Raw genomic sequence first — 15,650 nt, forward strand, 5'->3', positions numbered from 1 at the left:
TTTTACTAGAAGTTTAAGGACCTGACCTAGGCTGGGAGACATAAAGCTGAGCCCTTAATGTCTCTGAGCACTGCTTTCTCACTTTAATGTCATGATTCATATATGATTCAAGGAGATAAAGTGAAGATTTCACTAAGGAAATTAACACTTAAGACTTAATGGTTTTTTCAAGAGCTCTGATTTATCTTTATCATGTTAAATTTGTGGGGCTTTTTCATCAAATCTAAGATACATCAGTCCAAGGTTATGGGATTGTTAACCTCCGATCTGCGATGCTCCTGGTATTACAGCCAATGCCTTCCCATTATTGGTTGACATTTCTGGATTTGTCACATCTTTGGGTCTGGGTTTACCTATTCTGTCTGATACAGTAGACTGTATTACTGTAGGAGATTATACAGATGAAGATGGCTAGGCAAATGGTAAGAGATTTTAACTCGCTCACTGTGTACAGTTGAGCATCTCATGATTGGTTTGGTTTGTTTGTATGTCTGTTTGTTTTGGGATCTCCGTATAGGGCTGAAAGATCTTGTGTAAGACAGTTAGTATTTTTCAAGTACTCAAATCTTAGCCAAAAGCTTTGATCTAGATCACATTTCATTTTTAAAGAGTTTTCTAATCATCTATTCATCAGTTAATCATTACTTTCCAGGTTATTTTATGTCACTTCCATTTATTACATTAGCTTTTATTTCCTTCTGAAGCTGAAAAATAATTTTTACCACCAATGGGTTAGCATTGTAATGTAGTCTTACTCATTTCAGGTCTTTGTTCTTTTGGGAATCTTCTACGATTTAGAGTAGAATTTGTTTCTGGTAAGAACAATAGAAGCCCTTTTAATAACATGGTCAAGGTATCATGTGATATAAATCAAGTTATACTCCTTACACCATAACCGTTTTTTTCCATACAGTCACTTCTTCTGCTCATTTGCCCTGATGTTAATTAACAATAATAGCTAACCTTTTTTTGAGCATTTACTGTTGTCCTGTCCCTGTACTACATGGTTATATATATTTTCTCATTTAATCCCTGTGAAGTGAGTACATTTATTATTCCCACTTTACAGATAAGGATACTGAGACTCAAATAGTTTAAGTAACTTGCACAGTTATAGTTGATAACTGAATCCAGAGGCCGTACTCTTAACTTCTATATGACATTGTTATAGAGGAAATACTGCTATAAATAGTGAAAGGAACTTAAATGTATTCATGAAGCAGCAAATGTTAAATAACTCTTGAGAATGCTGCCACCTTCCTAGGCAAACATATTGGAAATAACTTGCCAAAAGTTACAGGGCAAAATGAATATCCAGGACAAAATTCTTCCATTGTCAGTTTTCCTCCACAATAAGCCTGCTCACAAAATTGACCAAAGGAAATAACAGTAAAACTAACCTGAGAGTGGTTTATAGTTTATTAGTCCCAATAACTTTCTATAAAGAAAAAATAGATTTAACATATTTAACATAGTTGTATCCATCCCAAAAAAAACGCTATCAAAATGTCCAGCTTTTATTGTCTTTTATATATCAGTAATATATATATTTTTAGTAAGACTTTAGATATGATTTGATTGCTGAAGAAAAAAAAAATGACACTTCTTTTTCTCTTCCCTGGCTATATTGGCTTTGCAACAAGCCCAAAACTGAACATTTGTTGTTGTCAATAAAGCAGTCAGCTGTGTCACTTGGGGAAGAGATATATGGAGTAGAATGGTATTATTTTGACAATCACTTTCTCCAAAGCAATACAGTAAATGTATCTTATTTTGCTCATTTACTCACAACACAATGGCCAAGATGGAAAAAGAAAGAGCACAGCATAGGGAATGTCGATAAGAAAGCCATATTGTGTGATTAACAAAAAGAGGCATATTACCTGATGAAGTCAAAGGCGTCACCCAGGGAGAATGGTTGCAGAAATAATTGGAGAGGAAGTAAAAAGATAAGCATCTTTATGTCTGAAAACATGTTTCTTACTTGTCTCATTAGATAGGTAATCTTTCGGTGGTTCCTTGCTTTAGAAAATGGTCAGCTACCAAAAATAGATGTTGTATAAAATTTGCCAATCATAAAGTGACTATCATTAGAATTAATTTAGTGCAAGATAAAATTGGCTGATCAACTTTTGGAAGTTTTTTGAAATAATTGAGTATAAAGTAGTTAAAGAAAAGGTTGTCTTTTCTGTTCAAATTTTCTTTTGATTTGGGATGTCACAAAGGATTGACACAACTGAAGAAAATACATGCAAGATCCATCATTTTCAGTACTTAATATATTCAAAAGCTTTTATCAGATCACTGAGAGTTAGCTCTAATAACAAACTGTGCTCATTTAAATGAACTATTCTAAGTGAGAAGGTTAGGTAAAAAGTACTTATTTCAGATATATACATATGAAGATTACAAATGGTAAAACAGAGAAAGGGTTAATATGGTGATTTTTTTTCCTGTTCTATAGAAAAATAATGGCTTAAACTCCTTTCATAACCTTGTTTCTTAAAAGAAAAAAAATACACATATGTGAAATATGAGAGATTTGGACATTTAGAAAAGTCTAAAATGAATTAGATGGAAAACTTACCTAGATGTGATTCCGTTCTACAAGACCAACACTGGAGAGGTCCAGAAACCATAGAAAGATTCATGATGCCAAAACATTGCAAAAAGAATATGAGGAACCCCTGGAGAAACAGAAGGTAGTTGGCTGCCAGTATGTATGTTGGGAAAGAAAGGGGGTGGAAAAGCACCTAGAGTGGAAGAGGAATAGGGAAATGGGGGAAATTTTTCTTGTATTGCACTGTCCTCCATCTTACGTTATCCTAAGTAAGGCAAAAACTCAGCAGCTCCAACTCAACTAATTGGAAGCTCTGTCTATTGCTGGTAAAGCAATGCAATCTGTCTTCTATATTGATCTTGTGTCCCTCAAATCTGCTAAACTGTTTTACATTTAAGTGATTCCAAAGTGTATTTTTTATACATTTTAACATCTCTGAAATTGAAATGAATCTTAAAATCTAATTTATAATCATTGTTTTCTAGGTAGCAGTCATCATCACCAGGGAATGAGTGAACTTGGTCATATCTATTGTTATTACTTCAATCGAATTCAAGTGTATATGGTAAGTACTACATGTTCTGAGTGTAACTGAAATTAAAATATATTTAAAATAATTACACTATTATTGTTTTAGAAAGAAAAGTTATTGAATGCACAAAAAGGCACAGAAACAGAGCATCAGAGCTCACATTAGATATTAATGTAGTAAATATTCATTAGGGGATGAATAATCAAAATATCATATTGACTTGCAAAACAATAACCGAGTGCTATACAGAAAGAAAATAAAGGAAAAAGTCCGTAAGTAGATAAAGATGTCTTACAGTTTGTTACTGTAAGGAGTGCAAAATAATTATCTACCACACAGCAAGCAATAAAAGTTAGGGCAGAACTTCCCTGAACTCTGGAAAAACTGGAGAAACTGACAAATCACTCTGTACAAATAAAGACTAATTCAAGCAGTATGCAGCACTATCGTTAAGGCAGTGTCAGAATTTAATTGTCATCATTTTTTTTCTTAGTAGAAAATAATGATGTCTTTTTATTTCATTTTAAGATTTTTATTACATACAATTACATACAATGCAAACATACAATGCTTTATTAATTTCAGGTGTACACTGTAGTTATTCCTCATTTATACACCTAAAGAAGAGATCTCCATGGTAAGTCCAGCAACCATCGGGCACAGTACCACAGTATCACTATATTACTGACTATATTCCTTAGGTTGTACATTACATCCCATGACTTATTTGTTTTTTAACCTGGAATTTGGACCTCTTATTCATCTTCATCTTCCCCCCCCCCATTTTAAATTTTACAATATAGTTGACATTCAATATTATTTTATATTAATTTCAGGTGTACAGCATAGTGGTTGAACATTTATATAATTTAATAAGTGATCCCCCTGAGTGGTCTAGTACCCACCTGGCACTATACGTAGTTATTACCATATTATTGACTATGTTCCCTGTGCTTTATTTTACATCCCCATGTTTATTTTGAAACTACCAGTTTGTACTTCTTAATCCCTTCACTTTTTTCACCCTGGCCCCCAAACCACCTCCCATCTATGATCCCAACAAATCTAGTACCCATCTGGCACCCTACATAGTTATTACAATATTATTGACTATATTCCTTGTGCTACATACCCTACATCCCTATAATTACTGTGTAACAACCAATTTCTACTTCTTAATCTCTTCCCCTTTTTCACTCACCTCCAACACACCCCTCCCATCTGGGCACCATCAATATGTTCTCTGTATCTGAGTTTGTTTCTCTTTTATTTTGTTCTTTAGATTCCACTTATAAGGGAAATCACATTGCATCTGTCTTTCTCTGTTTGACACACTCCACTCAGGACAATACCCTCCAGGACCATCCATGCCACCCAGATGACAAGAACCCATTCACTTCTATGGCCAAGCAATATTTCATTGTATATATGTACCACCTCCTCTTTATTTATTCTTTTATCGACAGACACCCAAGCTGCCTCCACATCTTGGCCATTGTAAATAATGCTGCAATGAACATATGGATGTACAGGTCCCTTCCAAGTAACATTTGGGTTTCTTCAGATAAACATCCAGAAGTGGGATTACTGGGTCCTTCTTTGTCACTTGGTAGAGCCTTTGTTTTAAAGTCTAGTTTGTCTGGTATAAGTATTGCTGCACCACTTTTTCTTGTTTTTTGTTTTGTTTTGTTTTGTTTCATTTCCATTTTCATGAAATAAATTTTTCTATCCCTTTACTTTCCATCTGTGTGTTTCTTTTGATCTGAAGTGAGTCTCTTGTAGCCATCATATGTAAGGGTTTTGTTTTCTTATCCATTCAGCTACCCTGTTTTTTTATCATAGCATTTAATTCATTTACATTGAAAGCAATTGTTGATAGACATGTAGCTATAGCCATTTTATTAAAGATTTTGATTTTGTTTTTTCCTTCTTAAAGAGGTCCCTCTAATATTTCTTATAATACTGGTTTGGTGCTGATGAACTCCTTTAGCTTTTTCTTGTCTGGGAAGCTCTTTATCTGTCCTTCGATTCTAATGATAGCTTTATTGGGTAGAGCAATCTTGTCTGTAGGTCTTTACTTTTCACCACATTGAATGTTTCATGCCAATCCCTTATGGCCTGCAAAGTTTCTGTTGAGAAATCAGCTGACAATCTTATGGGGTCTCCCTTATAAGTTACTAGTGCCTTTCTCTTGATGCTTTTAGGATTCTCCCTTTGTCTTTAACCTTTGCTATTCTAATTATAATGTATCTTGGTGTGGGTCTGTTTGGGACTCTCTGCACTTCCTGAACCTGTATGTCTATTTCCTTCTCCAGGTTAGGAAAGTTTTCAGTCATTATTTCTTCAAATAGGTTCTCAATCCCTTGCTTTCTCTCTTCTCCTTCTGGTACTCCTATGATGCAAATGTTGTTATGCTTGATGTTGTCCCAGAGATCTCTTAAACTGTCGTCATTTTGCGGGGTTCTTATTTCATTTTGCTGTTCTGTTTGGGTGTTTTCTGGTGCTTTGTCTCCAAATTGCTGATTCAATCCTCTGCTTTATGTAGTCTGCTGGTGATTCCTTCTAGTACATTCTTCATTTCAGTTATTTTATTCTTCACTTCTGACTGGTTCTTCTTTATGGTTTCTATGTGCTTTTTTATACTTGTTATCTCTTTGTTGAAATTTTCAATAAGTTCCTTGAGGATCCATATAACGATTGTTTTGGGCTGTGTATCTGGTAGGCTGCTAGCCTCCATTTTGTTTAGTTTTTTCTCTCGATTTTTCTCCTTTTCTTTCATTTGAGACACATTTTTTTGTTTCCTCATTTTGACTGCCTCCATGTTTGTTTCTATGTATTAGGTAGATCTACTATGTCTCCCAGTCTTGACCTGATGGCCTCATGTAGTAGGTGGCACAGTCTCCCTTGTCATCTCCTTCAGGCACTCCAGGAGTGTCTCTTGTGTGGGTCCTCCTATTATAGTTGAGCCTCGATTGCTATTGGAACATCAGTAGGTGAGATAGACCCTCAGGCTGATTGGCTGTGGAGTTTGGCCACATCCACATCTTATAGGCTGCTGTGTGTGAGGTGGAGGGAGCTTACCCCACTGAGTGGGATTTGCCCCAGCAGGCTCTGGTATCTGTTGAGCCCACCCTCTGGATGTGCCACCCGTTGTGGGGCTAATTGGTCAGTGCTCTGCTGTGGCCAGAAGCCAACTCCAAGTGTGTTCATTCTGGGACATCTCGGGAGGGGCTGCGGTGCAGTCCCATGTCACCCACTGCCTGTGACTGACCAGGGACTACCTTGTAGAAGCTACAAAGTTATGCTAAAGTTGGCAGCACATGAGAGAGGCCATGCTGCAAATTGAGGATGGCCGACACCAGTACTGGGCCTGGCTTAGCTCCAAATAAAGCCAGGACACCCGGAGGCCTGCTATCACCTGCCTGCTCCCTCAAGGTTCAGCCACTGATAAAGCCTCATGTGGTACACGATTTGAGTGAGGCAGGGTCTTAGGGAGTCACTAGAGTGGGAAGACGTGGTCACCAGGTTAATATAGATTTTAGTTTTGTGTGGGTGCTAAGCCTGTAACTACTCAGCAAAAGTCTCAGATCACACCAAGGCTAGTTGCCTGCATGAGTTCTGCAGACTTTGGTAACTTTTTGAGAAAGAGTTCAATGCCAGCAGAGCTGGCTGCTCTTGGAGAAAGTGCCTGTGGTGTTGGGGAGGCTGGGTGGGGTGTAGTCTCAGTGAGTCAGCAGGGTGGAGCATTGGAGCTCACCAGGCTAATCAGATTCAGATTTGGGGGTGAGCTCAACCCAGAAAACATGGCTCCCACCTTATAGCTGTACAGGAGAAGGACCCCACACAGGAAAAATGGCAACTGTCCTCCAATCCTCCCCCTGAGGCCACACACCTCAATCTGCCCCCCAAATGCCTCCAAGACACCCGAGTCACTGTCCCTCCACTGGAGATCAAGGTGAGTGCTTGTGAACCAGTGAATCTGTGCACAGGCCTTTAAGAGGACAGCTGGGTTTCCCATAGTCTTCTGTCCTACCCAGATTATTGGAATCCTCACTGTTTTTCACAGCCAGATGTTGTGGGGGCTTCTCTTCCTGGCACCAGCATTCTGGCTGGGGAGGTCAGTGTGGGGCTGGGGTTTCTCATTCCTCTCAGGGGAACCTCCATGGCTGAGATATCCCTCCCAGTTCTCAACCGCCACATGGAGGTTTTGGGTCTCCACCCCTCCTACCAGTCTCAACACAGCTTCTTCTTTATATCCTTAGTTGTAAAGCTGTCGTTCAGCCAGACTTTTGATGGTTCTCCAGGTTGATTTTTTTTTATAACTTAGTTGTAATTTTAATTGTTTATGGAAGGAAGTAGGCACAGTGCTTATCTACTCCGCCATCTTGGATCTCTCTCTCTCAATAATGATGTGTCTTAACAACTGATAAAACAACTCTAGACTCAACATTAAATAATATGAATTTTAATAATAGTCATGATCATAGTTGAATAAATGACAGCTGATTTTCTTTATAATACTTCAATTTATTTTTCCTGCCTTATTGTGCTGGCTGGGATCTCCAACAAATACTAAAAGAAGGGGAGATGAACCTATTGTGTTTTAGTGGTTTCAAAGGGAAAGCTTTCAACATTTTACTTTAAATATGCAGTTTAGTAAAAATTGTCATAAATACTTCTATGAGGTAGGAAATTTCCTTAGTTTGCTTAGAGTTTTAATCATAAATAGATGTTAAGTTTTGTCAAGCAGTTTATCTGCATTTATGGAGCTAATCATATATTTCCCTTTCATCTGTTGATGTGAAAATTATGCTCATTAACTTGTCTAATGTAAATCAATCTTGAATTCCTGGATTAAACCCAATGGCCATAATGCATTATTATCATTCTTGTACATTGTTGGATTCAATTTAATATTTTCTTTAGAGTTTTTGCTTCTATGTTTATAAGTGACCTGTCTTTTTCCTTTTTAAATAATTCTTTTCAGTTCTTAGTATCAAGATTAATCTAGTCTCATAAAGTGAGTTTGGGAGCATTCCTTCTTTTCCATACTTCTTGAATCACTTGCTGAGGTTTGGAAGTACCTTTTCTTTGAATGCTTTGTGAAACTTGCCAGTGAAACCATCTGGTCCTTGACATTACTATGTGGGAAAAATTTTGACTACTAGTAAAATTTCTTTAATGTTTATACTTTTATAAGGTTTTCTGTTTCTTTTTTGAAGTTGGAATAGTGAATATAATATGTTATAGAACATAATCTATTTATATTTTTATATTGTACCTTATATTTTAATAGAATACATGCTATTTTATATGCATTTTTTATTTATTTTCATTAAACAGCCTGTAAATTAATATTTTATTGTCTTTAATGTCTGTAGCTTCTACACTTTTACATTCTAAAGATAGTCTGTGTCATTTTTTCTTTTTGCATCACTCACCCACAGGTTTGTCAATTATATTAGTCTTTTCAAAGGACAACTTATGTTGTACATTTTAATTGTATTCATTAATTACTACCTACCTGTTTATATATTTATTTATCTATTTCTTTTTGGTTCTTTGAACTTATTCACTGTTGTTTTCCAATTCTAATTTAGATGACCAGCTTGTTGATTTTTGTTGTTGTTTTCCTTCTTTTCAAATGTAAGCATTTTTATGCAATATGGCTATATATTTCCCTCTGATTTTTGTTAAATTCCTCAATGTTTGTATGTGGCTTCTCATTTTTATCAGTTCAAAATGTTTTTTAATTTGCAGTATAATTTCTTTTTTGATTCATTGATTTAGTTTATAAATGTGTATTTTAAATTTCAAAATATATAATTTTAAAATTATTCACTACTAGGTTAATTGCATTGTGGTCAAAAGATGTGTCTATATGATTCCCATCCTTAGATGCTTGTTGAGATTTGCTATACTAACCAGAAAATGTTCAAATTTGGCATGTGTTTAAATAGAATGTGTTTCTTGTAGTTGTTGGACATAATGTTCTATGTATGTCCATTGCATGAGTTTTGCTAATCATATTGCTTAACTCCAGGAAGACATTAATGAACATAAGTGTAATGCAATTGTCACTAATAACAAAACCATATAGCTACAAGTAGTTTAGCAATCGTGCACATATGACATTTTGCTCACACCCTCCAGTAGTGTGTTCAATCTTCAACATTAATGTTCCAGAATTACTGGTGATAAATGGAATAATGTTGGACCTCTTCCATTTTTCTTCTCCCACTAAAGTCAACCTACACACCACACAAGAGATTTTGAAACACTCTTGTATTATACTTACACAAGATGTTTTTTAAAACTCAGAAAAGAGGCTCCTATGTGTTAATAATAGAAACAAGAACTTCAATACTATACACTGCAGTGAACAATATCAATAAAGCAGGATGCGCTAGAACACAGTGAACTAATTTATTTCCTATAACTGCTGAAGAAGAATCCAAACTCATGTGTCTTGAAAATGCATGCAAGTATTTCTTACTTGACACTTGCTGAAAAAATTCTTCAATCATTCTTCTCAAAATAAGAATCTGAAATTGTGCATGCAGTGAAAGCTGAGATGCAGATGGGAATTTCCATATCACTTTTTTTAAAAAATTGCTAATCACATTGCTGCATTGACTTATCTCTAAACTCAAGGTTTAGAAACTTTATTTTTATCAATTTGATGGGTATAGGAAAAATTAAAGGCAAAAATATTTTAAATAAAAAACATATGTGAGGACATTGACCTTAAATCTACTTCAGAAAAGAGTCAGACACAATCTTCTTCAAGCAATACCCAAAGCTTCAGTTTAGTTCAATAAAATTGCATCATTACCATCGACCAAGTATTTAAGTTCATGAGTCAAAGTGAAGCCATGTCTTTACAGTAGGCCTTTACCATTAGAAATAAAGGAATGCGTGATAACAACTGGTGCCAATATTCCTGTCGGAGAGCTTGCTCCTATACTGACAGACCGGGTGAAATGATACCTTGTTTGTCAACTGACCTTAATTCAAAGTAAATGTCTAGTATAAAAATGAAATATGCTGGCTATAGTATCATCAACAAAACTGATACAATCAACAGCATTGAGAAATTAGTATACCATTTCAAGTGTTTAAAATGTGATCACTAAAAAGTTTAATATTTAAATTATAATAACTACATTTTTATGGAAATTTTTAGATTTTATTCTTACAAAATAGAATTTATTCTATTGGAATGGCATTTATGTTTGGCCTCAGCTTTGGTTGAATATTAATTTCAATAACCTGCTGAAAGGTACATTTAATGTACCTCTAGAATAAACCTAAAGAAACTCCTGTATGTGTGCATCCAGAGAAGTATTCAAAATTGTTCATAGCAGTACTGTTCATAAATTTTAAAAACTGGAAATACAAATGTCTATCAACATTAAATTGAATAAATAAATTACAGTATGTTTATGCAATCACATACTATTTAGAAGTGAAAATAAACAAACTAGAGATAGACACATGAACAGGGATGAATCTTACAAACATAATTTTAGTGAAAGAATCAAGTCATTGAAGAATCTATGTGGTATAATTCAACCCACGTAAACTCAAAACCAGATAAAATTAAACATATTGTCTGCAGATAGAGATGCAGATATTAAAACTATTTCTAAAAAGAGCAAGAAATGATTAATACACAATATGGGATCCTGCCTACCACCGGGAAGGAGACAGTGCAATTAAATAGTTGAGGAATACTTAGGAAGCTATAAGTAAGTGGTAACATCTTAGTTCTTGGATGAGGTGATGAAGTCATAATTTTCATCATATTGTTATGAAATGGAATGAAAATAGTCCATTGTTGATCAATTATAACAGTGTGCCATGAACCAAGAATTATGGCTAATACAATTCTGTACACCTGGGTCCCATAGAAAAAGCAAGCAAAATCAGGAAATGATTATTCCAGAAAATCAGGGTCATGCATCTGATCATGGCTACCATCCTGGGTGACAGAAGGGGCCATGATTGGGAGCCTCTAAGGTATTAGTAACATTCCAGTTCCTAATCTAAATGGTAGTTCTACAGTGTTCAATTCATAGTTATTGGTAAACTGAATTTGTAGGTTTTGTACATTTTTCTGTATATAGAAAAGAGCCCATAATTTTTAAAAGGTAAAAGTAAACACACAGAGACACACAAACAGATACACAGATACATATATACATTACATATTTAATTGTATATAGTAAACACATGGAGGTAAGTTTTGGTGGAAGTGGATTATGGTGGTAGTCACTGGGGATGGTACTAAGTTGTTAGCAAATCCATTTTTAACAAGCTAGTGGTTTTGTCAGTTCTGCTTACACTCTATCTCTGTAATTGATAGTCGTGGAAAGAAGACTGTACACTTCACACCAAGGTTTAAAACAGCTTCACTGAACTTCCATCACCTGTATAACACTTTTTTTATAAAAAGTAATTTATATTACACATACTTACAGTGATTTTCCTCTGCTAAACTAAGACAACAAAGTTTCCACAGGCATCACATAGCATTGCCTTATATATTCTTCTTTCCAGTTTTACTCTATTATTTACTGTTTTTATCCCCTTGACCAGTTCTGTTTCCACTGCATTCTATTAAAATATATTTATCATTTATTAAACACAATTTTTAAAAGGGAATAAATTATCCATGAGTCCACCAAACTACAATAACTATAGTAAGTTCTGCACATTTCCTTTCTCTCACAAACGTTTAAACAGCTGTAATGCTAATATACATAGTAATTCCACTTTTTTTAAACGCCATAGTATAAATATTTTTCCTTGTTATTCATGGTCTTCATAATTATAATTTTAATGGCTGAATAATGTTCAGTGGATTTAATGTTCTATAATTCACTAAACGATTTCACAGCGGTTTTATACATATACTTGTTTCTCAAAAACATTTTTGTAGTTGCTATTATAAACTTGTTATAATGAACATTTTCTTGCATGTACGAGGTAGATAGATATTTTGCTTCTGTGGAATTATTTCCTTAGAACATATTCCCCAGGGTGAAATTCCTGGCTTAAGGGCTATGACTATCTCTACAGTTCTTGCTTGTGTTGCCATATTGCTTTCAAGAGGATCATGCAAGTTTATAATTGTCACCAGCAATGTCCAAAAGTGCCCATTTGAATGTAACCAGTGGCATTTGTGGGAGTAATTATTTCTGCTATCCTAAATTCTTTCTCTCAAGATGGAAATTTTTCAAATTGCTTTTCTCCCTCTTCGAAAAATTAAAACTCCCTTGAATCCAGCCTGTCCAAAGTTTCTTCACCAACTTGATTGATCGCCACAACAATTTGGATTTGGACCAAAACCGTGCAGGCTCTCTTCATCTCTACCACATGCTGTTTCTACTGTGGCAGGAGCTCATACTGGCTATAACCAGGCATTTGTTACAAGGCATCCGTGTTGTATAGGATTCCTGCCTTGCCCAAGATATTTTCAAGATCTTAATTCCCAAGTGGACTTTCTACTTTGGATAACACTTTTTTCTTCTGTCTAAATCTTGGAAATTTACCTTCTTTCTGTACCTTCAGCATATACTGTTTCTATTTTAACCTTTACAAAAATGTTTTTAAAGCATTCCTTTTCAAAAGAGCTCTTCTTTTCTACCAGTATTTCAACATGGGCAGGGGAGGACTTAAACTAACATCCTGCCACTGTCACTTTCTGCCATCCTCATTTTGAAGCACAAGAATATTAGCGGCCAGAACAGTTATGCATCGAGTAATCCCAGGCCTTAGCTTCTTTGTTCCAGTGGGAGCCCCATCTACCAGCATTCCAGTGACATCAACCCACTATTCCTGGGTCCATCCAAAACACCCCATAGGGGAGTCCACATATCTGCTGGAAGAGCTTAGAGAAGACGTGAAAATTGACACCAGAAATTTGGAGACAATTTTAGCCTGTTTTCTAAGGTTAACTCCTAAATGTGTATTCTCACATATTTTCTTCTTTTATTTTATTCTTCCAACAACTTTCAGTATTTTTTCCCCTTCCAGAGTGTACACTTGAACTCCACAACTTGTCCAGAGCCCCTAAGGAAACAAAACCCCTAATAAACAATAAATTAATTTCAGCTATAAAGATACATACTTGGCACTGAAAATAGTTTGTTCTACAGCCATAGAGAGGAATACCAACAAATACTGTTGATCAAATATTTAAATGAATACTTCATTGTACACAATGTGAAATCCCAAGAGGAAGTAACTTACTCTCTTTTTATCTTCCTGGTATCTATCAAACATCTGTCAGAATATTTAGAGTAGAATGATATTAAAACTTGCATTTTAGAAACCATATTCTTACAAAAAGCATCTACCCCAGATTATATCCTATCTTATTTTCCTCTTTTTTGCTGAATGTTTGGGAAGGGAATAGCCATTTCTATGTTGTATAACAGCAGACTAGGAAGATAAAAACACACACACAAAGGCAAAGCTGTTTCAGCTGCTTTTAGTCAATGGCAGTGTCCTTCCATAGGCTGCCTTCAATTTTAATGACATTATGTAATCTGAAAACAATTCACAAAATGAAAATGGGCATTGCAATGCACCCTTTAACACGTTATCACCTCTAATATCATTGTTTGTGCCTATTTAAACCTCGAATTAATTTTCCTAGGCAATAACATTTACCAGTAAATATATGTCATCACTATATTGGAACTTGGGTTTCTACTCGAACCATTTGTCCTTTAGAACTAGCTGCAAAGTTGATATATCTAATTGTAGAACAGTTGTACACTGAACTGTAAAAGCCTATATGTTATAGCATATAACTCTCAGACTTAATTTTTTATAAGGAGAATAAAACTTTCAGATTATGTTTCTATGCACAGCAACAATTGCTGTTAACTAAGGAAGTAACACAAGCCTGGTTCACAAAGCATCCTACAAAAGTAGGCCAAAATATAGTCAATAATGCTGTGATAGTTTGCATGGTGAGAGATGATTACTAGAATTAGTGGGATGATCACACTGTAAGGTATAAAAATGTTGAATCACGATATTGTACACCTGAAACTAATATATCTAATATAATATTGTATACCAATTATGGTTAAATAAAAAAAAGTAGGCAAGAGCCATTGGCAAAGTGGATGAGGAAGTTCAAAGTATGAAGGAGGCCGCAGACAGGAATACTGGGGACAAAAACAGGCCTGAGGCATCAGAGATAGACTATGTGGGATTCATAGAGATCTTTGAGGGAAACACATTTTCCACAGGTATTTTTTTCTTTCCATAATGCTAGATTTAAAAAATATTTTCCTGCATTCTCCTCCCATCACAGCAATTGAGTCTTGTTCCATGAAGCATATATTTCTGAATTCTAAAAAAAAAACAACAAAAAACAGAAAATTGTAAGTGCCTGTAAAAAGATAAAAACAGACTACCAACCAATTGGTATTAGAAATCGTGTATGAAACACTGGATTATGGAAAACAATAAAGCAATGTCTTTAAGCTATGTCTATTTTGAACATAGATTTGTTTGCCAGACCAACAAATGAAGGAATAACGTTCTAGACATACAAAAGTTCAGAAGGTATACCACCCAAGAATCTTTCTGCCAGGATATACTTCTGCCAAATAAAAATAAATCCAAGCAGAAAGAAAGCATGGAATATAAGAATAAATGACCAAAAGACCAAATGTGACCAAAAGTGACCAAAGGACCAGTAAGATGAAGAGCTGTTTACATCTATGCTAATTATGGTGTTATTATGAATGCTTTAACTTCTGGCCATGATGGAGGGTCAGGGCCTGGATTAACAATCCTACTATAAACAACTTGTGAACCAGATAAAAACGATGAAACATTGGTTTCAGTCATTGCACAACAGGCAGCATAGCACAGTGCTGCCTGAAAGTTAAAAACAAGAATAAGGTGAGTCCTACAATCTTCCCAGTATAGTGACTGCAGTGAGTTTCCAAGTCTTAGTGCAGGAGAGGGAGTGAGAAGCCAAATATCTCAACAGATTTGCTCAACCGAGGAGACACATTTCATGATTCAGAGATGGCAAATGGCAAGAATTTGTGGGACAGACTATGGAAAGCTGAGGGAGCGACACAAAGACACAACTCTAGAGATCTACCGAAGGGTCCCCTCAAATTATTGTTAGATCTGCACATGCGTGAGAAAAAAAAAGTCCAAATCTGGAGAAGAGGCACTGGAAGGGTGTAGATGGAAATAATCCTTGGAGCTCCCACAGGGTTGGGAATAGTCTCTGTTCCAACCAGCCAGAGTGGAAACCCCACCTAATACACAGGGCACTAGGTAGAGGCCTCAGAGGGTACTACACTAACAGGGCAGCCAAATTAGCCCCTGATTAAAGACTGCTCTGGACCCGCCTTCACAAAGCTTACAAGTAAGCCTTGGAAAAGTCAAACTTATCCTAACTAATTTAACTACATCCCAGAACAAAACCCAACAACGTTAAAAGAAATACAGCAAAATCCAGCACTATTATAAAATTCACAATGTCTAAGCTTTAATAGAAAATTATGAAGCATA

General features: G+C 35.5%; 1 protein-coding gene across 1 annotated transcript in view; it reads left to right on the forward strand.

Annotated features, from left to right (window-relative positions):
• ST6GALNAC3 (ST6 N-acetylgalactosaminide alpha-2,6-sialyltransferase 3) overlaps positions 1–3,124 on the forward strand; it is a 574,754-nt gene extending 571,630 nt beyond the window's left edge. The window contains exon 4 of the mRNA XM_033113214.1: positions 3,046–3,124. Within this exon, the coding sequence (XP_032969105.1) occupies positions 3,046–3,049 (4 nt within the window). The 3' untranslated portion in view covers positions 3,050–3,124. The remainder of the gene's footprint in view (positions 1–3,045) is intronic.
• Positions 3,125–15,650: the final 12,526 nt, after the last annotated feature.

The sequence above is a fragment of the Rhinolophus ferrumequinum genome, chromosome 9 (assembly GCF_004115265.2).
Source record: "Rhinolophus ferrumequinum isolate MPI-CBG mRhiFer1 chromosome 9, mRhiFer1_v1.p, whole genome shotgun sequence".
NCBI lineage: Eukaryota > Metazoa > Chordata > Mammalia > Chiroptera > Rhinolophidae > Rhinolophus > Rhinolophus ferrumequinum.